At 33.5% G+C, this 27,487-nt stretch overlaps 1 protein-coding gene across 3 annotated transcripts; it reads right to left on the bottom strand.

Annotated features, from left to right (window-relative positions):
• Positions 1-9,392: 9,392 nt before the first annotated feature.
• On the bottom strand, positions 9,393-25,527 carry LOC133203562 (cytochrome P450 2U1-like). 3 transcript variants are annotated; one of them, XM_061339330.1, is made up of 7 exons: positions 25,404-25,527; positions 20,871-20,967; positions 20,583-20,749; positions 19,764-20,288; positions 15,487-15,927; positions 12,132-12,312; positions 9,393-10,716 (listed from the first exon to the last, which is right to left on the bottom strand). In XM_061339330.1, exons 2-7 carry the CDS (start codon positions 20,963-20,965, stop codon positions 10,653-10,655), a joined length of 1,473 nt encoding a protein of 490 aa, XP_061195314.1. In that variant the 5' UTR covers positions 20,966-20,967; positions 25,404-25,527; the 3' UTR covers positions 9,393-10,652. The 3 variants fall into 3 exon arrangements, with proteins under 3 accessions (XP_061195314.1, XP_061195315.1, XP_061195316.1); XM_061339331.1 differs by lacking the exon at positions 25,404-25,527 and adding an exon at positions 21,502-21,548; XM_061339332.1 differs by lacking the exon at positions 20,871-20,967 and having other exon boundaries at positions 25,404-25,526.
• Between the last annotated feature and the right edge of the window lie 1,960 nt (positions 25,528-27,487).

Raw genomic sequence — 27,487 nt, 5'->3', positions numbered from 1 at the left:
GCACAAGGGACACTTCCATTAATTTTTTAAATTGACTACTTCATACAACATTATTGAGAGATTTTATTTGCTTGTCTATTTTTTATTTGTTTGTCTATATATAAGAAAAGATCCAGGAGTAGATCAACTTGACTGTAGGACTAAAGGTAACAATCCTTAGTTGTAATGTATAAAGGTGACGATCGTTTGTTGTAATGTATAAAGGTGACAATCCTTTGTTGTAATGTATAAAGGTGACAATCCTTTGTTGTAATGTATAAAGGTGACAATCCTTTGTATAATGTATAAAGGAGACAATCCTTAGTTGTAATGTATAAAGGTGACAATCCTTTGCTGTAATGTATAAAGGTGACAATCCTTTGTTGTAATGTATAAAGGTGACAATCCTTAGTTGTAATGTATAAAGGTGACAATCCTTTGTTGTAATGTATAAAGGTGACGATCCTTAGTTGTAATGTATAAAGGTGACAATCCTTTGTTGTAATGTATAAAGGTGACAATCCTTAGTTGTAATGTATAAAGGTGACGATCCTTAGTTGTAATGTATAAAGGTGACAATCCTTAGTTGTAATGTATAAAGGTGACAATCCTTTGTTGTAATGTATAAAGGTGACGATCCTTAGTTGTAATGTATAAAGGTGACAATCCTTTGTTGTAATGTATAAAGGTGACAATCCTTTGTTGTAATGTATAAAGGTGACAATCCTTAGTTGTAATGTATAAAGGTGACGATCCTTAGTTGTAATGCATAAAGGTGCTTTAACACGGGCTTTACTACTTTGTAAGTGTACGATTCATTTGCTATGATTTGGAGCTCGCTTTCTGCGACAATCACATTTATATTTTTTCTTTATCGATTAAAGGACTTCAATAATGAATAACTAAACATATCTATGATTGTTAAGGTATTGCTCTTAAAAGATGTTAGATCACAGGGGTCCTAGGACGCATTTTAACCTACTTCAGAAAAAAATATTGCTTTTTTGGTTGTTTCTTTTTCTTTCTTTTTTTCTATTTTTTCTTTCTTTCTTTTTTTTTTTTTTGTTTTTTTTTTTTTTTTTTGTTTTCTGTTTGTTTTTTTTTTTACACTCGATTAATTTAAATATCTTCAACGACTTACCATGTATAACAAGCTTATACTTATGCTTATATGAAATAGTTATAAGCCGAAAACTGCCTATCATGGCAAATGTCAGACGGTCCTATACGCGTCAGTACCAAGGGGAGTCTAATATCTGACCTAATGGTCAGGTTGAGGCTTATTGCGTGGACCCTGAGGTCCACGCAGAAAATATATAAGCGGGGTTAAACCAGATGCCATGGGCTTACGTCAGGCTACGCATGCGCGAGAATGCTAGAGTTTGCCCCGAAGACAACTTGCTTTTAGAATAATTCGCCCTTTTCGAATTAGAATATGCCAATCATTGGCAAACCTCGCTCTAAAATCTGCACATCGTATTTATATATTCTTTGGCGTAACCAAGTTCCGAATTTCTCTTTTATACATATATCCTAATATATATAAACTAAATTCTATGGTACAAGCATTTTAAATAAGTAGGGAGAACTTATATAGATAGCTTAGCAGCTTGAACATGTTGAATTAAAAACTTATTTCAACTACTAGCTTTTAAAAGATAGTCTTTACTATGTTCACCGGCATTAGTTCTGTGCATCAAGGTTCGCAAAATAATTTGATAGAAAGCAGTCCAAATGTAGCTTGATACAGGTCTGTAACTACGTTTTTCCATGTGGGGGAGAGGGAGAAACATAATAAAAAAAATTCTGCGTACTACAGATCTGTGCTACACGTGTACCATCTAACTTTCCAATGATAGAATCTTCCGTATAAAACTAGTACAGAAGTCAAGTCCCAGCCGTTACGGGTTAACAATTTTGCTATGAAAGTACTATCACTGAAAGTAGACAGATCATTGTAGAAAATGTTATCGAAAGGTTAACCTGTGCCACCTTTCAGAGTAACCAATGAACCCGTCCATGGATGCGTTGACGATCGTTGTAACAAGAATAGATTTATATGGGTTACCCCATATCCAAGATATTCGACTTTTAATTTACTCGAATTTTCACTAGTAAAAAACTGCACATGCTATGAAACTGGTATATAGCTCTTCATGTCTGTAGCGAATACTGTCACCAGTCTAAGCATCCTAGCAAACAGTGCACACACCTGTGATTTCAAGACCAAATAGCCTCTGTCTACACACATGCGAGCCCGGAAAAACACACTGTTTTGCCGAGAAGTTACGATTGCAGGTGTTGTATATTAACCATTCCGTTATTTAAAAAGAGAGAGAGGGAAGAAAAAACACACACACACAATTAATCTTTTTTTGTGTGTTTAAATTGATCAAGTTAATCGATAACTTAGCATCGCTTTAGATAACTCGAGCCCCTTTAGTGCTTGAGTACAGGGTCGGATCCAGCAGTTTTTGAAAAGGGGAGGGGGGTTCTAGGTCACACCGCAGACACTTAAATTCAAGCCTGCAGCAACGGTTTTCAAAGGAGGCAACCTCTAAAAAGAGTTGACAAGCAAAAAAAAAATAAATTAAATAAAAATAACAACCTGTGTACCACACTGTATAAATCCTACTATTTCAAGGGGGGGGGGGGGGGGGGGAGAGGGGGCTTCGTCTAACTTTTCGGTACATTTTGATTTCTTTTAAAGAATTGATTTTCCGTATTTTGAATCTTCCCGCAACAAAAAGTGCGGGGGAGCTTCCAATGCAAATCAAAACTTATATATTAAAATTATAACAAAAGATTATTTTTTAAAGGAAAAGTGAGCCCCCTCCCCCACATACTACGGGGACATTTTGAACCCTTCTCTTCATTGATTGAAATATCCCCATAATATAAGGAGAGAAATATTCTCTTACGCATACACCCTTTCATGACTTTTTATGCATTCTTCTTAAAGTTAGTTACTTCAGAAGATGGTCATAAAAATGGCATAGCCGTACGTTCGTCAGAATCTTCCGATGATATCAAAGTGAAATTTTTCATGTTACGTGTGGGTGGTCGAGGCCCAGGGTCGCGGGGTTGTGAAGGTACACGGAGGAAAGCAATATGCAAAACTCTATCTAGAGAGCAGAAAGGGCAGAGATTAAAGTACTTATTTTATTGAAAATAATAGACGTAAAAATATTTAAATTACAGAAAAAAGCATTCTCTCTCTCTCTTCCTCTTTCTGCAAAAATAAAAGGGGTTCCAAAGCCCGGAACCCCCCCCCCCCTTCTCCCTGGATCCGTCAATGGAGTTAAAATTCAACCATTACGATACCTGCACTCTTAAGCCTCTTTTAATTCTGATGTTAATTTTAAAGGCTAAATTATAATTGTGATAGAGCCTCTAAATACCTAGATCAACATTTCATATTCATATCATTTCATGATCATGATTTTTTTTATCACTACAGCCTAATTAAGCAGACTTAAATAACGATGAAAATTACAAGATACAAGAAAAAAATAATTACACCTTTGTATAATCACTAAATCTAGAAATTTTCTCAGAATTTCGTTTAGAAACACATGCATATGGTCCACATATTGCATTCCTTTTTTAAAGGACAGCAACTTGTAATTTACTTAAACGATTTCAGCAATGTCGAACACTTCCATTGTTAACCTATTGGACACGTACATGTACACTGATCTCGCTCGGGTGATTTTACCTGGAACTCTTCATTAAGTTAGGCCAAAGAAAATTTTTAATAGAAGGAATCATCAAGCCATGTTTTATATTGATAAATATTAACAATAACTTTATTTAGCCTACTAGTAATTTATCCTCAATGCGAAATTATTAATATATAGTACGTATGCGTGAAAGTTAGTTCTTGACAATTTATTCATTTTATAATGCATGACAGCATGGATGACAGCTTACATGTTTATGTAAAGGAGAAAGGCAGAGTACTGTACATTTTGTGAGAGAAAGAACCAATCGAGAGCCGTAGGCTCGAAATTTGTTCTTTCTCGCACAGAATGGACATGCAGTTTGAGGCCTTTCTCCTACATGTACTTAAAACATGATTTTCTTTGTTCTGTTAAATGAATAAAAAATGTACAAAACTGGTATCAGATATTAAGAATTGATTTTGTCAAGCAGCACAATAAAATGACAAGTTCATTGTTTACAGAATGGACAGTCACAGGCAAGCTAGGGGTTTACTGCAATTTCTTGATTAGCCATTATGTTTTCGGATACAAAATAAGAGAAAAGGTCTTTGTCTAAAGAATGGACAGTTACAGGTTGATTTTCGAGGATTCTAGTATTTATACATGTATGCGATGTTTCAAAATCAGTTTATAGTTTGCGTGGTAAAGGCATACGTGGTTTTTTTTTCAATGGAGAGAGTATATGACAGAATCAAAATCTGATGAACCAAAAGATGCACAAAATCAGTTATATTTGAACTTGAAAACAGAGAATAGTAAAAGACAATATTATTCAAATTTTGACCCAAAATGAACTTCTTCTCCGACAAAATACAAATAATCAAATTTGAATCAAATCTTGAAAAAAAAATTGGATCAAATTTTGATGGATATATTGACTGCAGCAGTGAGATGCAGATTGTCTTCTGAGTGTTGGATTAGCCATAAGCTGCAAATGTATTATCAAATCTAAAAATGTTTCAATTTTCATTATTTTCTAAGGAAATATTTCCTGCAGCAATGCAGTGTTCATGACTCAAACTGTGTTCTGGGTGGTGGATTTACTTTTAGCCGTACTTCGATCTTAAAATAGGTTCTTCTCGAGGAAATTATATTTTCGAAATTTAAATTAAATGTGAAATAGTGTCATTTAAATTCAAGCTTTGAATTTAATTGAGTGAAAATTGAGGTTTGAGTATTGAAACAATGTGCATCATTCATGGATTTAAAAGTGTAAAATCGAGCAGGTTCTGTGCAAACATTGTGTTCTCGATTAACTTAGGTCTCCACGTTCTTTTTTGTTATTAACATGTAAATTAAATCGTATTTGATGTATTTGTTTTAAATTGTTTTCCTCTTGAGCAAATTCCAAAGTTTACCAGTAACTCTCCATTCTCTTGTTTTAACTGGCCATTCTTTTTTGGGAAAAACTTTCCATTCTTAAAAAAGGAATGGACAGTTTTCCAAAACGCATGAACACTTACAGGTAACTTAATGGATTGTTTGAGGAGTTAGCTCAACATTACGCCAAAGAATGGACAACACAACCAAAAGGTTTACGTCACAATCATGTTTTAATAATTGAGAACACCAAAATGCAAACTTAAAGATATTAAATGTGAAATTTGAAGATGTTAATTCTTATGTTTCGACATTTGCAAGAAACAGATTCTTGATTGTTCAAAACAACAGGATTTGAAGGATTTTAAGCTTTTTTGTGAAATTGGAAGATTATTTCTGATATTATTTTTTTATTATTTTCAACTGTTCACAGAAAAAAAGGCCACAAATTGCCTAACTTAATAACAAGTTTACATCACAGTATCTGTAGAAAATAGCTGAGCGGAATAGTTTAAGGCAGAAAAATGGATGTTCAACCAAGTAAAAAAGCTCAAGGATGTGTATAAGGAAATGCATGCATCTGATTCTTCTTTGGTGTCCCCAAGACTCTCTGAATGTTCCGTATATCAATCAATGTGAAATTAATGGTAACGAACGGTAAATTTAAGAAATCTAAGATTGGTGCCACGGATTCTTCTACATTTCTTGTGAGACAATCAGGTCACCGTGATTTTTTCATGCCAATTGCAGTAGGATTATTTTCTGAAATATCTATAATCTACGCTGATTATTTCCTATCTTATTATATTGTGTGATTTATCCAATTTTTTCAGTGATTTTTATTTATCTACATCGCACTTTGTTTTCATTTCAATGTCACCCGTGGCTCTCCATAAGTTGAATCGTATAACACACCTACAGGTAACTTTTTTGGAATGACTGCAGGACAATAAGACACTTACTAGACCAGCTTTAACAAAAGATGACGTCACAAGTTTTTGTAAATACTCATATTTACAAGAACGCTCGTAAATTACAGATATACAATTTTCTGGACATTATTGCTATGTGATTTAAAAGAAAACAACGACTAATTGATCTATTTATAGAAGGATTTCATCCATTAAGACCTACCTGTCCTTAATATTGTCAGCCTGAATAGAGAACAATGATACACAACTCTATTGTTCTGAAACATTAAATAGGATATGTGCAATAGCATGTGAAGGAATGATAAGGCCACACATCCTATTTTTCTTCACTCATTAAATGAACTCTACACATCCTATTTACTGGACTCATTACATGCAGATAAATATCTAAAGCTTCGCACAGTATCTTGTCATAATGAAATAAGTGTAAATATCTGATTGATTGATTGATTGAATGATTGTTGTTTAAGTCCCGTTGGACATTTTTCACCCATGCACTCAAATGCACAGATGTCACTAGTCATGTGTCCCCAAACAAAGATTGGGAACATATTGTTTTTACCTTGTGTCTTACTATTGATATTATTTTTCTTCCTGGGTACTTTTTGTCCTCGAGTGATCTCGGAAACTACTCATCCGATTGAATTGAAATATTTTTAGAGTTAATAGGCATGTTATATAGATGTGCGGAAAGAAGGTAATTTTGCGCACACATGCATGCAATAAGTGAAATAACCAATATACTTGATATAGCTATAACTTTTATATTTTTTATGAAATGCTTGATACTCAGAATATAAAGATATATTAATCGGGTTGACAAGAGGATATTGTCATCATTGCACAGGCATGCACGTGCGATCGTGTGTAACATAAAAGAAAAAATATATTTGACAGACTAATTCGAGGAAGCTTACAGGGAATAAGGCACACAAAGGGACATAGGGAGCGTTTGGGATCTATATCCGTTATATATCTATAACGTTCTCCGTTAGAATGGAAACTACTTTTATGTAGAGTATCAACATTTTGTGCTATGCATGACGCTTACGTCTGCAGCTGTGATAATTCTTTATCGTGCCAGCGCCTACCCTAGGTTTTAACAATCTAATCTGAAAGTTCCGTGACATTTATTTTGAACTTGGCAAAGGAAAGGTTACAACAAATCATAAACGCCTTAGGTTTGACGCGGGGCCTGGATCGAAAATAGAACACGGACCTCATTTGAAGTGTTGAATTTTTGTTATTATCGTCTGCGTTGACGTGTAAATTAATTACTTTAAATGCAACTGGTTTTATGTAATATTAATTATTTTAATAAATATATTTTGTAAAATGAACATTTTAAGATTTTAATATGAAATTCATCTTCAATGTCATTGGATGAACAAAGCTTTGCTGACTGACGTTTTTCATACTAATTGTTAGGCTAATATTTATACACTGAACTGTCTACGGATTTTTTCCGTTTTTTCCCCCGATCTTGACAAGGAGCACACGGCGGGTTTGTCCGGTCGGCAGGGGATGCTCACTCATCCATGGCACCTGATCCCACCTCTAAATTTTGAGGTCCATGTTTGCTCTGCTCCAAATTTGTATCGTTTCATTGGACTTTCGAGATTTAATGCTGTTCATTATCTTCATATTCAACATCTTCTACATGAGAACACGAGACTTCTTGTCGTAACCTTTCCGACAATGTTTTCATCAGTTAATAATTCTTTCTTCCATTCATATGTCTACCCAGTGAACTCGAAACATCTATTTTAGATTTGGATATGTTACCGACTATTGACTTTAATGGTCAATTAAGAAGAAAACTGTTTGACAAACGAGATGACTTCAGCTTTTTCATCGTCAACTTTTCTTATTTATGTACTAATATTCCCCTATCACCTGGTGTTTATGTCTCCCAACTTATTTGGTATTTAAGAGCAAGTACGATCAATTTTTAAATTTTTTAAGCCTAGGCTGGCTACAAACAAATAAAATTATGTTACAGGAATTACAACAACCTCGTTTAAAGTCAACATTTTGAAATTCCATGATCGTTACAGGGACTTTGTTTGCAAATGCAACCTTTCAATGAGTCATATTCTGACTAACATATTTCATATACCCATTGTTAGTCCGTTGATTTTATAGTAAGTTTGACTACGGGTCATTCCGTCTACCCGATTAATACTAAACTTTTATGTCGGATGTGACCCGTCAATCAATAGGGGATGCTTACTCCACCTAGGTACCTGATCCCACCTCTGGAATTTCCAAGGGCCCGAGTTTTATGCGCTTTTCACAAATTTTTATTGGAATGATTCGTCTTCTAACGCAACTTGTAAATCACATACTTTATAGCTTGATTAAAGACATTAAATTCACATTTGACACATCTGTTTCATATCAGGATATTTTACTAGAAAAAGACGTACATGGTTATCTAACAACCAAGCTTTATGATAAACGTGATGACTTTATCATTTCAATCTTCAACTCAACTTCTCTTACTTAGGCAGCAATATACCCTTATCACCTGCATATGGGGTGTATATTTCTCTGTTGATTCGATACGCAAGAGCATGCTCTACGTACGAACAATTTCTAAAACGAGGAAAGTTATTTACAAACAAGTTGATGAAACAAGAATATCAACAATCTCGTTTGAATACAATATATCATTAAGTCATATGCTGACTGACGTTTTTCATACTAATTGTTAGACCATTATGTACACACTGAATTGTCGACGGATTTTTCCGTTATTTCCCGATCATGACAAGGAGTTTTGAAACGTAACGTGTCAAATATTACCATCTTTTATATTTGCTTTTTAGTTGGAACATGGAATTGTGTGTTCCAGGCGTTAATCATCCTGAAGTTACAATATCTTGTCCACATGCTGTTCCTTCTTTTATATTTTCAATAATGAACATTAAAGTGTATTTAAATTTGCTCTGAAGATATTACTTCTTATACAGGATTACAGTTTTATATATTTCAAAGCCTAAAAAAAGTTATCAAATGAAGCTGAAAGATCCTTCAAAGACCATAAGGATTCACTGAAAGGTCTTCAGGACTTCTGACATCTACAAATACACATGTGTATCTTTGTAAATATGACACTTAATTAAAGAGCGATACTATCAATATAAAATTCTACAGTCTTATTAAATGCCAAATTTGTAGAATTCTACTTTAAACATATTTTATTAAATAAATCGAATTAGGAAACAGGTAAAACCTACAGCTGTCCATTTTTGTATGTGTAGTATGGTTAATCATCATAACTTAGTAAAAAAAAAATTGTGAGGTTAACACGTTACATTGATAGTACCCTCTTAAATAGGACTCAATTATTTATATGTCAATTTGTAAAGAACCTTCTGGCATTGACGTACCTAAGCCATTTATTTTAATTGAAGGATGCATAACACAAACAAAAAGTGGATTGATATATATTTTGACTGATATTGAATAAAAATGATATTAAGAAAATAAATAAATGAAACATAAAGAAATTGTTAATAATCCTTGGTGCTGAAATATGCGACTTTGTTCAGTTTTCTATGTATTCTATAACAAACTTTTGCACACATTTTTAACATTATTAAAAAATCTTTTTACAATTAAGGATACACCAAAGGCTTTTTTCAAGATTTTCAACAATTTTGAGATTTTAGGCTAAGAAAAAGAAGTTTATCACTGCTTTATAATGCATTTAAAATTTTTGGTAATTATGAAATGGTTTTTTAATTATTGAACAATAATAAAACATAAACACTTCCACATGAGAATATTCCGTTATTGAAGCTTCTGATTTGATCTGTGACTGCCTGCTCATGTAAGACGCAATAAATCACCGTGACCACTTGGGAATTCTTCACTAGCCACGAAGAGGTTATCAGTAATTAAACTACAGGGACTCTAGATTTAGAGAAGGAGATCTAACAGATCACTGATGACCATAAAAAAGGAGGTGGATCTTAGCTCTTGCCATTTTGCCGGGAAATCTTTCTGATTCAGAATTGAACCTATTTTACTCAATTAAAAGCATCTAAATACAGAAAAGAACCTCCCATTCTTGTGAATATGCATGGGAAATATGACTAAGTGACAGGTATCCAAAGCTGAATCTCCAAGGTGTCATATATTCCTTAAGCTTTGGCAGATTTTTTTTTTTGTGTAATGGGTTTTTGCCCTCTACTGTAAAGTAAGATCAGACAGTTTGTGGTATTATTTCAAAGGATTCAGCTCCCTTATTTATCGACCAATTTCTCTGAAAATTGGATGGGTTGCTTCTCAAATGTGTGTTCACAAAACTGTATCTCAGATTTTTGATACCTGTCTTAGTTTTGGAATTATTGAGGGAAATGTTAATATAGGCTAATAAATTGCTAGCATTGAAGGGCAAATGGTTGTAACTTTTGAGTCGGAAGATTTATCAAAAATCTGAGATACAGTTTTTAAGTTCAATCTTTAATCTACGTTGAGGAAAAATTACCACTTTAAGGGGTTAAATACAAAAAAGTTTATTTATAGAATATTTATGCACTAAAATTTACATTAATATTTAAATAATTTTTTAATAAGTTATTGATTAAAGTTCAAATTAGGACAATTAAATAGTAAATTTAACAAGCTTTCAAATGATATATACTTTTATTATGTTATCTTTGATAATAAAAGAATTACATGCAAATTAAATTCTGGTATTTGGAAACCTTTGGTGTATCCTTAACCTGGCTGACATCCTGCTTGAATACCTATATGAATATAAATTTATGTGAGATATTGCTGATTACTGACAAAAAATGAGTTTGTGAAACACTGATGCCCTGTATTCAACTCATGGCGAAGGTTGAAGTTTCTCAAATGCAAGTCAACCTCCAAGATGAAGGTCAAGAGATAAAAAAAATATATATATTGGTACCCAAAGAAAGGTCACAAGAACTACACACGTGGAATAAGAAAGCCCTAGTACCAACCGTTCAAAAGTAATGGTCAAGATTAAAGTAGGTCAAATTCCAAGGTCAAGGTCAAAAATTGGTACCAAAGAGAAGGTCTTGGCCCATTAATACACATGCAAAATATTAAAGTCATAGCATCAGCTGTTCAAATGTTATGGCAAAGGTTAAAGTTTCTCAGAAGTAGGACAAACTCCAAGGTCAAAGGGACATAATTGTTGAAACTCAAGGTAAGGAATGCATAAGTGAAATAAGAGAGCCCTAGCAGGAACCGGTCAAAAGTTATGACCAAGATTAACGTTTTTCAAAAGTAGATCAAACTCAAAGGTCAAGGTCAAAGGGTCAAAATTAGTGGTACTCAAGGGAAGGTCTTGTTACAAGAAATACACCTGTGAAATATAAAAGCTCTAGCCCTAGCCGTTCAAAAGTTATTGTCATGTTTAAGTTTTTCAAAAGTAGTCAAACTCCAAGGTCAAAAGTCAAAATTAATGGTTCCCAAAGGAAAGGTCTTGTCACAGGGAATACACCTGTGGCATGTGAAAGCCCTAACCCTTACCATTCAAAAACTATGGCCAAGGCTAGAGATTTTCAAAATTCTGTCAAACTCCAAGGTTAAAGTCAAAAGGTCAAAAATATTTGTACCCAAGGAAAGGTCTTTCCAAAAGAAATATACAATTGAAGCACATAATCCCTAGCTTCAACCATTAAAAAGTACTAAGGTTAGAGTTTGGTAAAATTTTGCTAAAATGGGTCAAAATCCAAGGTCAAGATCAAGAGGCCTAATATATTGTTACCCAAAGAAAGGTCTTGTCACAAGGAATACACCTGAAAAATATGAGAGTCATAGTTCCAACCAATCAAAAGAGAAATAGATTAACAGACAAACAGACAGCCGGACGGATATAGCTTAAACTATATATATGCCCCCAATTCTTCGATTACGGGGTATAAAAAGTTTATTTTATTTATCCTTAAAGTTCAAAGTTTTAATAGAATGATATTAGCTTTCAGTTTTTTTAGGCTTAGAAAGAAAATTTCAGACACCTCTTTGTTACAAAAAGGATCAATTACGTTACAAACATAAATGACATCGTTATCCACTCAAATTCTCTATCTATGAGAGCTTTCTTTTGCTTAAATGTTATTTGGATTAATATGTACAAAATATTACTTTCATAATATAGTTTTATATAACAATATTCCCGAATTCTCACTGTACTCTCTTTTTTAAGCACACTTTATAAGGGGTGGTGATGTGTGCCCCTTTATATGTTCCCTCTAGGGATGGAAGGGGAGTATCTGCCTCGTTTTCAATGTCAAAATTCTGAACTAAGGCAGTGATGAGAAGAAACATTTCAATTTCTGCCAATCGCTGACCCAGACAGTTTCTTGGTCCTGAAAAAGAAGTCAATGAATAAAAGATTTCCATGTAAACGAAAAAAATGACATTAGGTAACATTTCTCTTCATATACCGACTATCATACCCCTCGATACTTTGTACAGTAATTCTTTAAAAAGTATTATTTTATTTTCATATCTCATAATCTTTCTGATCTAGAAATGCTTGCGTGAATCAGTCACATTACGGAATTCATTATACTTAAATTTCACTTGTTTAAGCTCTAGATTGAAAGACATTTTAGTAATACAAACACAATCTTTTAAGCTTACTTCTGCTGGACAATGGAAAATAGCCCACTAATAACAATAGAAAATTAATGGCTATTTAATTACAATAACAGAAAATCACGTATGAAGCAGATTATCTTTCGTGTATCTTAAACTTCCCTAGCATTACTTACTGTAGATCGACATTGGTTGTAACGATAATGGTGATGATTTGATTTTGATTCTGACTATTTTTCTTGTTTTAATGGGAATGCTGTATTTAAAATAATCGACTGGTGTGTATTCGGCCATCCTTAGGGAAAAAAATAACATTTCCAAATCCATCGCGCTTGCATTGTATTCCCAACACATTTAGAACTATTCTCTGTGACCACTTAATTTTCTTTGCCAGGCATATGGTCATCGATTATTACATAACTTTGCCCTTATGTAAGGGTTAATGTAGGAGAAGCGCTCCATTCCTTAAAAGTAATGGAGCCGAGGTCCCGAAGAGGCCGAGGCCCATTCCTTTTAAGGAATGGAGCGCTACGAGTATATTAACCGGCGAATAATCCACCTTTTTTAAATGTTTGTAATTATTTGTTAATACATAATAAAGAATATTTATAAGATAGACTGTAAATATACATTAAACATACTAGTAGTATTTATTAATATATAGAGAAAAAGTAAGGCTAAAAAAGTGTACTGAAGTTATTTAAATTCACTGTCATTCAACAGTTTCGAGAGATGAGTGAGATGATTACCTGACTCCGAAAGTGAAGGTACCGGGTTCAATTCTCAACAGTGCCACATTTATTTTCTTTATGTGAAAGTAAAATTGTTAAAATTTTCTAAGTTCTTTCCTCGGTAGAGGTACGGGAAGGAGAATATGAACTTAGAAAATTCTGTTTTCAATGTAATTTGCAACTCTCCATTCCTACAAAAATAATGGAGCGCTCATCAGACAAAAGAGTGACGTCACAGGTGGATTTTACTACAATTTGACACCAGAAAGATATATCAAATAAAACTTGGTTGCTATATGTCTTGGTTACTTTGGTATCAGAGAGAAAAGATTGAATAATTGAGATTTTCAGCTACTTCGAATCTTAATTTGGCGTTAATAAATACTAAAAAATCAAACAAACCACTCTCACAAGAACATAGAACGTAACACCTTGTTGCCACTTATACTATAAAGAAACTATTTAGAATGTAAGTGGTAACCAGTGGTACATTTGAAATACATTTTTAAACTGCTCAATATTCGCTAAGATAGGTGTAATATGATCAAACTCAATCGAAAACTCAAGACAAAAAAAAGTATTTGACCTTGAGTAATTAGGTATTGGCAGCATTATTCGAAAACTAACTTTCATGGTTGCCTGGTAACACAGTGTAGCCATACAAAATTTGTTGCTAAGATTTGGTTTATGCTACTTTCTTGAGGAATAACATGGAAATTCTAGACCAGTGCCATATATCTTTGTTACTTTCTTGAGGAATAACATGGAAATTCTAGACCAGTGCGATATATCTTTGCTACTCTCTGAATTTAGTTACCTTTTACTCAAGAAACATATTACTTGACTCACCTTGAATTGTACTTATCTGATAAAACTAATGTTGAATATCATATATTGATAAAGTTCAATGAAGAAAATAGCACTGTTGCTATGGCTACCAAGAAGGGAAAATGTTCCATTTTTTTTAACTTTATATCAATATTTAACGCTATATGGCAGCTTCTTCCATCTAGTTAGAGATTGTATGATAGTCAAAATTGAGTCAGGTTAGTTATTCATAAATGTCAATCATAAAAGTTTCGGGAATCTATACAAACGGATAAGTATCCATGGAAACAAAATATTTTACAGCTTTATATATAAATATTTTGTCCGCTAATTTCCATAGCAACGCTGTATTTTAAGAATTTAATTTGAATTTGTTTGAAATGTGAAAATTAGGACCACGCCAATGCCTTTCAATGCTTTTCAAAATTGATCACCAGTTGTATGGATATGTGCTTTTTAGAAAAAATAGGATCAGATTCAAACATACAGATAGTAAATTTGAAATTCCTTTGCAGTATTAAAAACATTGCAACCATTGCCAACCAATATGAAATATAACATTTCATCCTTAGTATGTGTTACTAGGATCTTTCTTATATTCTATTATTTGGCTACATTTCAACCTATAATTGCCTTTATTCTTGGGTGTATAACTTTTATAAAAATGGATGAATAAAATTATTACTCATGCATACTTTGTTTCAAAAGTAATGTATGTAATAGTTGATTTACCAAATATGTTTATCATCCGTTATCGCTGCGAATCTGACTTTAAAACTTACGAAATGTTTTTAATATACAATTCTACATATATTAAGATAAACATTGCTTGTTACTTCCCAGACACTGTAAGACATACGGTCTTGAACTTTTGGAACCCGACATTGCCACTTGTTTGCATTGCTGCAAACGTTAACAATTGGACTCTAAACATGTTAAAACTTTGCTATTTTTCAAACTTTAAGGCATATTGCCATGGTGACCATGATATATAACAACCAAGTCTTGCCTGATTTGAGCTTACGGTATCAAAGACTTTCATCATACGGAGTTTGGAGAAATTCTGAGACTATGCCTGGCACAGTTCCTATACAAAATTTCAAATTATTACAGAGAATGGCTTTTAACATCATCATTTTGCCTGTGCATCTCCCTGTTACTGGTGGGCCAGTGAGCTATTTCGATTACATTGCTAAAGCTAACAAAGATAAAAGTTTCCTTCAGTACGAAAAAAAGAGTCGTTTTATTTATTCTCACTAAAGCAAATCTATCTTTTAGCGTTGTTTTATATGAAACAACATTATTACAAGAACCATTTTAAAAAAAAATCATCACAACATATTCGGAAATACTATGCAATAGTGGAAAATGCATACTACAAACCCATTGAGAAAGAAGTGTTGACTTTCTCAAAACCAAATACTTGACCATCTTCTTTGATGAAGCGATCCGGATTAAATGTCTCTGGTTCTTTAAAAATAGATGAATCCATGTTGACCGTACAGAGGGCTGGCAGTATCCAGGAGTCTTTTTGTAAGTTGTAGCCGTTTATCAATAAATCGGATGTAAGGACATGAGCCGGGGTAACACAGATTACAGACGCTGTTCGGAGTACCTCGTACATCACCGCCTGACAGAAGGGAAGACGTTGTTTATCTGCCATGGTAGGAGAGCGGTTGTTTCCGACATTTTTCTCAATTTCTTTCTGCATGCGAGAGACAACTTCAGGATAGTGCATCAGGTATAACGCCGACCATTGAAGAGCCTGAATAACACCGATGCCACCAAAGAGAAATCCGTATCCCATCAAAAGTAAGTCCCGATCTGTAAAAACAAATCCTTACAAAACTCATCTGAAACATGTCTCTCACGCACACACAATTGCACAAGAACATACAATATATATATATATATATATATATATATATATATATATATATATATATATATATATATATATATATATATATATATATATATATATATTAGACTTTGACCCGTGCTTGCACGGGTTGACATTGTTATGAATGCATCCATGTGCATATCGGACATTTACCAAGAGTATCCTAAGTAGGAAAGAATGAACTTGAAAGTACTTCTTGCTGCAATAATGAAGCCTTTTCAAGGGGGGGGGGGATGGGGGGGGGGGGTTACAACTCTTTTTGGATCATACAATATCATTTCCATTTTTTAATTGAAATCATACAATGTAATCAGAAACATTTTAAAATAAATGTTTTTGATGTAATTATTCAAAAAAAATTTTTTTTTCAAAATATTTAGTAAAGTTTGAGTTTACCAAACTTTAAAGTTTACTGACCTTGACCGATTTTATTTTGGGACAGCCAATGAGAATTTGGGAGCGGATCTTGAACTGAATATGGGAATTTTTCTTACTTCATACGTAAATAATGCAGCAAAAATAAAATACATACCTCATAAACATTTATATATCTGTTTAGTGATAACAAAAGTTAATTTTCTGCAGTATTAAACGTTTTCATTCAAAAGTCATTACATCACATGAGAACTGTCATGGCTGCTGAAGAAGACAACTTGTTTTCACTCTGGTGTATTTTTTCTTTTGGCGATTTAATTAAACCTTAGTTTGTTTGCTACGATTAAATATAATTTATTTCATCAATGAGTAAATATTCCTTATGATCTTTTTGTCCCACCTCATAGTTTTGAGATTTACTATGCATGGATTATATTTTACAAATCATAGGCGTCGGAACCGGGGGGGGGGGTCTAGGGGGCTTAGCCCCCCCCCCCCCCCCGCCTTTTTGGCAAAGATAGACATAGTTTAGGTATTGAAAATTGGGGCTTACTTTTTTCGTTGGTTTAGCCCCTCCAACTTTCATTTATAGCCACCCCACTTTCAATTTGCTTCCGACGCCTCTGCAAATGATCGATATTTTAGCAGCATTGATAGAATGAACTGTACGGGCCGCATGGGCTGACTTCAGACTACCTATTAAGCGTAGTTACCACGACAACCTTTACATATTTAGAAGAACAGACTGTCCCTTCTATACAACGTCAGGGTCAGAGGTCATGTATTTACATAACAAAGCTATAAGCCTACAATAATGCTATTAATTTCACTACACTCTCGTAAGAAATAAAATGTGAATTTTTTTGCATGGAATCAAATATTTCTTTGCCCTTAGTTTATGTTTCATATTTACCGCTTATAAATCTCAGCAGTGAAGGTAATAGTAAACTTGGCGAACAAATTCAAGTTGCAATCATTTAGACACATTTCAAATTGAAAATATCGGTTATATTGACGTTATTTGATTATTTCGATTTGTTTCAAAGTTAAGAAATGAAAATAATGTTATTGTAATTTTTGGCGGAAAAAGAATGTCTACTTCACTAAAATGTGATTCTAGCTGGAGTTGGAGTTGTAACCCCCCCCCCCTTCCCCTCAAAAAAGCATAAAAGAAAGGAAGGATAAAATAAAATCGGGTAGTTACTTTAATATTGCTCCTACGATCATGAGCTTTTTGCCTCCGTTGAGATGGCCAGAGACGTAAATAACATATAATAAATGTGTCTCCGAGATGACGAATGATTACCCACGTGGCCACAATATCACATTTGCATGGATAAACTCAGAAACGATAATACAAATGCGTGTAAATTTTCATTGGAAATTTGCTATATATTCTGTTCATATATATTTATGATTTCTTATTAGAGAAATTATAAAATTACAAATATATATCTACTTAGTACTTTTGTCTTCTCTGATTTGAACACCGTGATTTAGCGTGAATGTAATTCGCACACGCAAGATTGTAAAATCCAGATGATTTCCGGAATTTTTTGAGGAATTTTCGTTGATTATTAATTAGCGAAGCTTAATTGAGAAAAAATAAAAACAAATTGGTAATCTTCAAGTACCAATGATGTTTGAAATATATAAAACAATAGACAGTACTCTTCCGATTTATCGGTATTATAGGCCAAAAATTCGAGTCTATTATTTTAATATAGTAGTATATATATATATATATATATATATATATATATATATATATATATATATATATATATATATATATATATATATATATATATAAAATCATCAATGAAAAAGAAAATGCACAGTTTCGAAATTTCATTAAACACAAGCGCTTTCTAGATTTCATATGTTCACCTGAAGACGGATTATGAAATCCATAAAAAGCTTGTGTTGAATGAAATTTGGAAACTGTGCATTTTCTTTTTCTTTTATTATTTTTACTGTGTGTCATTTTTCTTTTATTATTATTTTTACTGTGTGACATCATATATATATATGCGTGTATATATATATATATATATATATATATATATATATATATATATATATATATATATATATATATATATATATATTCCATTCATATGTCGACTTGATATATTCAGGTGAACTTGAAAAAAAAGACACCAAAGAATCTGCCACATCTGTTTTATACTTGAGTGTTTTACTGAATAAAGACAATAAGGAATAACTTACAGCTGTGTGACAAACGAGATGACTTCAGCTTTTCTATCGTCAAGGACGGCTACTGACATATAATATAAGTTGAGGTTACAGGTATTTCAACAACCTCGTTTAAAGTCAACGGACAAGATAGGCTAAAACCCGTTGTCACCCCTGCCACAAAATGAGTATTGGTTCTAAGTTATTGGGTACACAGAGGTCACAGTAAGGTCAGAAAATATGACAATTTCCGAATTTTCTCATTTTTATGCAATTTTTCATCTATTTTACAGCACATTTTGTTTCAGAAAACATAAAGCACAAGCTTGCCTATCCACCAAATTTACATATTTCATACACTAGTATCAGATGTATCTTGTGTATGAAAATTTCAGATTGGCAAGCTTGTGCTCTATGTTTCCCGAAGTGAAAAGTATCTCAAATTTGACAAAATTTCATCAGAATTGAGAAAAATCGGGAACATGTCCTATTTCTGCACCCTCTTTTGGCCTCCGTGTAAGCTTTGAATCAAAATTAGTGTTGGTTTTAAAAAAGGCCTCAGTTTAAGTTCTTAATTACAAATTATCACAGTTTTAACTGTGTTCTGATTTTTACATCAAATAAGGGACCAGATTCGGTCGTTACCATACCTTGCATTTTGTAAATTCTATGGTCGTTATAATGACCTTGTTTGCAAATATAGCCCTTCAATGGGTCGTCTTTGGGCTGAAGTGTTTCATCATAGACCTTTGCTTTTATACTAAATTTGACTACAATATCTTCCGTCTACCTGATCAATACACAGGGCTCACGGTGCCATGACCGGTCGATAGGGGGTGATTCCTCCTCCCAGGCACCTGATCTCGCCTGTGGAGTTTCCAGGGGTCCAGGTTTTATACACTTTTTTTTTTTTACAGATTTGCATTGTTTATAGAATTTTAGATCGATCACTGTTTGTTATTTTAATTTTTTCACTAAATATGGAGGCCTCACAGAGATTGTAAGCAGTAGACAGGGGATGATTACTCCTCCTAGGCACCTGATTCCATCTCCTGTATTTGAAGTGATTTGTTTTGTTTTGGGTTTTTTTTCAGTGTTTATGATTCTTACTGTTTTTACAGGATTTATGATATTGATCGCTATCTTCACGTTTTTCATTCAGAAAACACAAACAATAAAATACCTTTGAAGCCAGCTAGATCCTCATTGTCTTTCTTTCTCCGTTCTTGTTCTTTAAAAAAACTATAAATAAAGTCGGTAGAATTTGGTTTTTCTGGAATTTTCTTGTGCTCATCCACCATTTTCTGTAGTATCTTTAGAATCTCGTTGATAAGATATCGCTGACGTCTTACTTTAAACCAATCTCCTGGAAGATATTTCATCCATTCAAAGAAAGACAGGAGACCTTGATCAGGAACGTTCAGTGTTGCTTCATAAACCAATTCCACAAGCCGTTTCAGTGTGGCATCTCCAGCTTCGAATCTTTTGCCAAAAATGAGAGATGAGACGATGTTGTAATGACTTGTTTTTATCAATTCATCAATATTGAAAGGCTGGCCTCCAACATTTTCTGCGTTTTTAATAAAATCTAAGACTTCAATGGCTGCACGGGATTCTAGATCTGAGTTTCCAGAGTCTATGTGTTGCAACGTATCTTGTACGAATTTTCTCTGAATACACCAAACTTGTCCATACGCACCAAGTATACCTAGATTAGAGTATGTTTATTGACTGTATGTTCAATTCATTCTTTTATACAGTAATAATATAAAAATATAACAATAACTGACATAAAAGATGATTATACAGTATTTAAGAAAGAACATAGACATATATATATAGACGAAGATACTATACCTGGAATATATGATATTTGATAACAAATTTGATTAAATGCTGTAAATTTTAAAATTTCAAAACATATAAAGTTTGAAAAAGGTCACTTAATTTAGGAGTAAATTCATTTTTATTGTGCTCTAAAATCATATTTAACTCTACAGACCTGAACTTTCGAAATTTTCTGTGTATCCATACACAACCGGATGTTCTGAACTGTGTTTTCCACTCTTCACCAGGATCTCATCTAACGTTTGATGACCACACACTACGATTATGGTCTGTCCAAACATGTTTAATGTGAACAAGTCGCCATGTTTTTGCCACAAATTCCTGAAACATTTTTTTAACTGTTTTGTTAAACTGCCATTGATGCATCATTTGTTAATACTGATTTAGAAAAACAAGATTACTGTTTAGTAATTCACGTTATCTACTATTCCTGGGGTCTTACAAAATCACAGGAATCTCAGGTTTAAAACCAACGTTGCCTAATAAGGGATAGCCTGGTTCCTGTGGTGGCAAATTAATTTGGCTTCGGCTAAACATGTCTGAAAAAGCATTACAAATAAACCAATTTCTAACGAATACTGATATAATTTTCATTTACATACATGTATATCAAAAATCTTTTTCTGGTCAAATAGTCAACATTGCTAAAAACACTTACAGCATAAACAACCGCCATGGGTTTAATTGAATGTTTAATAAACGCAAAACAGATTAACTTTTAGCAGTATGCTTACAATATCACCAATCAAATTTACAAAAGTGTGCTCAACATTTTAAAATAACATATTGTTATGAATTTACATGGGCCTGGGCCTTGTGCCATCCATTGTTTTCACGTATGATTATTATTTTAGTTAACATGGATATTTACACATTACTACGGAGTGTAGATACCATATTTCAAGTGATAATATGTGTTTTACTCCAATTTATTTATAATAATTCGCTTTGATTGAAAGCGAAAGTAGAAACATGCCGTTTCACAATGAGAATGTGTTGTTTACATTCATTCGGGATGTTGTTCTCGATCCTTGTGGCATTAAATATGTGTCATTACACACAGCAGTGATTACCTGTGTTTATTATAGACGTTTTACCATCGATCAGAAGCGATATTTTATCCATAATCCATATTTACAGCTCTATTCAGACTATTGTGCTTCGATTTCCCTCCAAGTTTCATTACTTCTGCTAGAAGTTTCGCACGCGCTGCTTCGGTTGTTAGCCGCTCGCTGATTGGATAACGACGTAGCTCTTCTGTGTATATAAACAGAGAGGCTCGCTGAAGGTGCAGATTTTACCAAAAGTACAGTTAGATTACGGAGGTTAACCTACAAGTATAATGGCCCAGAAGGTGTCGCTTAATAACCCTTCTATATTACAGAAGGTGAATATTTTCTAGTAATAGTGTGCACCTTCTCTAGTTACCAGAGTTTCAGTATATTCTCCTTCCGTAGTTCTGTTTACCTTAGCAACGTCTGCTACGCCCCTTCATTTCCATACAGTTGCACCTTCGTATCCAGAGTGGTGCACCTTCTATTTTTACACCTTCCCTACGAAACCAGGAAGTTCCAAATATCGCGTTTGTTTTATGTATACTGAGCAAAATAAATTTAGCAATTGTTTTTCCATAGGTATAATTTTAAAAATATCTATCAAAATTCTTTTATTTTGTTTCTCCTTAAAATCAATATAGAAAAAGGTAACAAAACACACACTTCTTTTTTTAACTAGACGCGCAGAAACCGCGTCGTCCAACGTTGTGACAATTCAACAATACAAAAGGTTACGCTCGAACGCACATGGTCCAGGAAGAATTTTTTACTTGAAAAGCCCTTCGAGCACGCTTATAAAAGAAAACCGGTGAAAAATTTCAAAAACGTCAAATTGGGAAACGTCCAGGACTTTTCAAAAATGAACGTCGAACGACTATAGAGATGCTAACACCGGTTGCTCACAAAGAAATGTCGCTGAACATTTTCTTGTGCATCCGTTCACCATATGTTGACTTTTAAACCGATCCCGGACCACTTGACATGTTAGTAATTGTCGGTGCTCAGAACGTCCACGAAAAACAACGATTAGGCAAGATCAGTTTACTGTTACAACGTCGAGACGTAACCGTTTCATGACTGCTTCTAAAGTTGCAGACGAATTATGCCGTGCAATTGGACTGAGGATATGTGGGCAATGTGTAAAAAACCAGCTAGGTTTAGCAAATCTTCGAGCTCGAAAATCTTTTATACAATAAATTATTATATGTTTCTTTTACACAAAGACTTTCTCTTGTTTTGTTGACTGTCAAAAGGTACAGAGCCCACGTATTATTACCGTATAACGGGTATTTTCTGCGGTTGTCGAATTTTTGCGGAATTTTGCGGATGGGACAAATCCGCAAAAATTACAATCGCAAAATATTTTTTTTCAATATTTCTTCAGATATATATTTTATACATGCAAGTATGATAAGTGGTGCATATGTCACAGGATTCTCATTAACGCAAGAACCTGCGTACTGGACGCAGCAAAATTATTTGGGACGCAAGTTCTTAAAAACGATGCGTCCTTAGACTCATGAGTGGACACGTCCTCGTTAGCAAGAAAATTCGGGTGTCATCGAAATTCGAAGATTTTAGATGTCAGGATTTGTCCAAAACATATTGAATCAAAACGTTCATGTAAATAATATCAATTTAATAAGTTTATACAAAAACATCTTTTCTTGTACCTATTTATTTTATACGGATATACATGTACATGTAAATGATTAAAAGAGATTTCGCAATTACTAGTCCAAACTCCGATAGCTGCAAACAACACATAGTAGCTTCTCTTTCTTTCTTTAACACTTGTTTCAATCTTGTGTTTTATCTTGAGACCATAATTACTGCTTGTATACACAATGTGGCTTGATTGTCTCGTGCATTTCACACAATGCAGACGACTGACAGGATTAGTTACGCCTCAATGCACATGGCACCTGTGATTGTATACGGTCAACTTTAGGTTACTTGATTATGTAACTGTTTGTTTGAGCTTAAAATATAAACACCAGGTTAATTTTGATGGCAATTAACTGAAAGTGAATTTTTAGAATATGGCTTGGATGCATTAATTATCTATATATTTAAATATTTTAATAGATCGCATAAAACGTTTGTTACAATGTAGAATAAAGATTTTTTTATTTTTGTTTGGGTGGACTGATACGGCAATAATTCATTTCAATTGGGACTCGACATAATTTTACAAAGACTAACCAAAAGATAGTAGTTTAATTAAGCTTAATAGCTCAATATCAGTTGTCATGCACCTTTGATCAATATGTCTCAATGAATTTATAAAACGTAAACATGACAGCTATCTGATAATTCCTAGAGTTTGGTGATCATACCCAGTAAATAATTTTTTGCGGTATAATGCAACCGCAGAAATTGAAAACGCAGAAATTAATTTGCTATCTTTTAGGGGTTAAATCGCAAAAATTTCCAACCGCAGAAAATACCCGTTATACGGTATAACGAAATGCTGTAGAGTACAGGAAAAGTAATTATTTATACAAGGTTTAGTACAAATATTTAGACACAGCATATTTTCGTTACAATATGATACACTGAAATCATGATGCATGAGTCATATATGTAACACATGTTCATTAAAATGGTTTCCCATGGGCCTGGGATACAGACACTGCCTACTCAGACCTATACTTATTTTTTTCTTAGACATCATTTTTGAATATCCCATTAGATCTTCAACAATACACACAGAAAAACAAATAGAGATCAATGAACTCCGTTACAATAGTCAGAAATAGGGAGCTGAAGCGAGGAAGGAAAACAGGATGGCGTTTTCCTTGGCTCGGTGTAAAATGTGGAGGATGAGGGCTCCAAAATAGAGTGTCAAAGAGTGCAAGGGGTAGAGCTTCTTGTGTCAATTTCAACACATTTGCCTATTTTATCTTTCATTCAGTTTTAAACCCTAAAACCTAATTGAATATGTCAAGACTTCATGAGTAAATCTGGGACTAAATTTTACTGATGTTTGGATGTTTTCCTTGCACTCAGTATCTGTTATCTAAAAAAATTTAAATCAGAAGCGCAGGCTGTATGCCCCCTTTTGTTTTTCATATCTAAATGTCATTTGTTGGATAGAATCTCATTTTGTTGTTTCTCGATCCTTTCAAAAGAAAATGACAACAAAGGATAATTTTAATTCTGTTTCTGTTTCATTCAGTCTCTCTTAAAATTTAATTTAATAGCAAAGGTGTTCCCCTTTTTACATGTGAAGGTCATAAATTGTGTCACTCTTTCCTAGCTGTTTCTCGTTAACATACTTCATAGAGTATTGTCAAATGATCTACACAAAATTAACAAAATTGAGTTTCGGCATCGTCTAGTTTAATTCAGTAAACTTCAAAGAGGTTATCTTTTAATTGTTTGGATAATGTGACATTCTAACAAGTTCTCACGGAAAATTAGAAATTAAGTTGATATATTTAATATGCAAGTGCTTAAATTACAACACGATTCTCCATCCCTTGCATCATCTTACTCAAGAGACTCCATCCTTGCACTCTGTAACACTCCATTTTGTAGACTCAATCCTCAGCATTTTACATCAAGCCATTTTCCTTTTTTTGTCCTAGACAAGTTAGGTGTGAGATAAAACAGGAACAGGGGGTAAATGAAGTTAAGATGGCCACCTTCCCTGTGTTGCTTTGTTACTGAATGATTTTATTTTCAAAATATTTTACACGCTCGGAGCATCTGCTGCGATATGAATGAAATTCATTATTTTGAGGTCAAATTTTTCTTTGCTTCCATTCAATCATTAAGGAATGAATTCAAATATCCAATGCCCTCGAGACTCGCAAACTACTCATTATAGAAAAAACGTTTTGTAGAAAACTAAAAAAATTTTAAAAAATTCTTAAAGCTCTATTTAGAGCCAGGTGTCATAATATAGAACCTACCTTTTTCTAACCCTAGCTGTCCTGTTTTGTTGCGTAGAATAGTAAGCAAGGACAAAGATATCCTTGACACGTTCTAATCAAACTGAAGAGATGATTACGATATCACATTCTGCATATTGTGCACGACTGTTGTATTACGCTGTAGCACACCAGCTTGTAAAACGAGTTCAGACGCTCTAAATAGTATTAAGGTCATATGCATATAATTAAACTGTTGACGAATGTGTGCAATGAAACATCAAATGCCTTTTTTACATTTATAATTCACGGTTAATGTACTTTTTGTTAATGGCATATGGTTCGTAACTCTTTCTCGATTAAAACATGATTGTGACGTAAACCATTTGTTTGTGTTGTTCATTCTATAGCCTATTGTTGAGATAACTCTCCAAACAATCCGTTAAGTTACCTGGACGTGTCCATTCTTTGTGGAAAACCGTCCATTCTTTTTTAAGAATGGACAGCTTTTTTTTCAAAAAGAATGGACAGTTAAAACAAACATAATGGAAGTTACAGGTACACTTTGGAATGTAAACCAAGAGGGAAACAAAAACAAATACATTAAATATGATTTATTTACATGTAAATAACAAACAAAAAACAAAAACAAAAAAAACGGAGATTTAAGTAAATCCAGAAAACAATGTCTGCACAACATCTGCTCGATTTTACTCTTTTAAATCCATGAATAATGCACATTATTTAAATAATCACAAAACTTGAATTTAAATGACACATTTTCACATTTGATTTAAATTTCGGAAACATCATTCCCTGGAGAAGAATCCATTTTAAGATCGAAGTACGGCTAATTTTAAATCCAGAAAACAGTTTGCACCATGAACACTACATTGCTGCAGTTAATATTTTCGTAGAAAATAATTAAAATTAAAACATTTCCAGATTGGATTTGTAATACGTTTTTAGGGCGAAGTTTGTCACATGACAAATCCAACACTTAGAACACAATTTGCATTTGCATCGATATATCCCGGTGAGCTTGAAATAAAAGATACCACAAAGTCTGACACATCTGTTTCATATTTGGATATTTTACTAGAAAAAGACGTTAATGTTAATCTAACAACCAAGCTTTATGATAAACCTGATGACTTTAACTTTTCAATCGTCAACTTCCCTAACTTATGCAGCGATATACCTTCATCACCTGCATACGGGGTTCACATCTCTCAGTTGATTCGATACGCAAGAGTATGCTCTACGTACGAACAATATCTAAAACGAAGTAAATTATTGACAAACAAGTTGATGAAACAAGAATATCAGCAGTCTCGTTTAAAGTCGTTATTTTGTAAGTTCTATGGTCGATACAATGACATGTCAGCAAATACAATTTATCAACAAGTCAAATGCTGACTGACGTTTTTAGTACATATTGTTAGACCATTATTTACACACTGAATTGTCGACGGATTTTTCCGTTATTTCCCGATCATGACACGGCGGTGTGACCGGTCGGCAGGGGATGCTCACTCCTCCATGGCACCTGATCCCACCTCTGATGTTTTAGGGGTCTGCGTTTGCTCTGCTCCAATATTTGTATTGTTTAATGGACTTTTGAGCTTGAATAATGTTCGTTATCTCCGTATATTTTATAAAATTGAATTCAAATAAAACATTTTCAGATTTGATTCGAATTTGATTATCAGCTGTTCTTTGTCGAAGAAAAAGTTCATTTTGGGGTCAAAGTTTTGCACATATTTTCTTAATTTTACTCCTACTATTCTCTTTTTACAGATCTGAATATCACTTGTTTTGTGCATCTTTTGGTTCATAATATTTTGATTCTGTCATATACTATCTCCATCGGAGAGAAATATGCTTGCCTTAATAACGCAAACTATGAACTTATTTTGAAGCATCGCATAAATACTGGTATTCCCCAAAATCCACCTGTATCTGTCCTTTCTTTACACAAAGACCTTTTGTTATTTGCAACTGGAAACACAATGACCATTCAACAAATTGATGTACACGCCTAGCTTACCCGTGACTGTCCTTTCTGTAAACAATGAACTTGTCATTGTATGTGCGCTACCTATCAAAATCAATTCTTAATATCT

Source organism: Saccostrea echinata, unplaced genomic scaffold (assembly GCF_033153115.1).
Source record: "Saccostrea echinata isolate AGI-Se365-2 ecotype Australia unplaced genomic scaffold, CSIRO_AGI_Sech_v1 ptg000051l, whole genome shotgun sequence".
Classification (NCBI taxonomy): domain Eukaryota; kingdom Metazoa; phylum Mollusca; class Bivalvia; order Ostreida; family Ostreidae; genus Saccostrea; species Saccostrea echinata.
The sequence above is the reverse complement of the archived record's forward strand: the minus strand, read 5'-3'. Positions and strand labels throughout refer to the sequence as shown.

Coding starts and splice junctions, on each gene's coding strand:
- LOC133203562 (XM_061339330.1), bottom strand. CDS start 20,965: ATGTTTAGCCGAAGCCAAATTAATTTGCCACCACAGGAACCAGGCTAT. Junction 20,750..20,870: donor CCTGAGATTCCTGTGATTTT/GTAAGACCCCAG, acceptor AAAATGTTTCAG/GAATTTGTGGCAAAAACATG. Junction 12,313..15,486: donor CAACACTTCTTTCTCAATGG/GTTTGTAGTATG, acceptor CTTCTTTTTCAG/GACCAAGAAACTGTCTGGGT.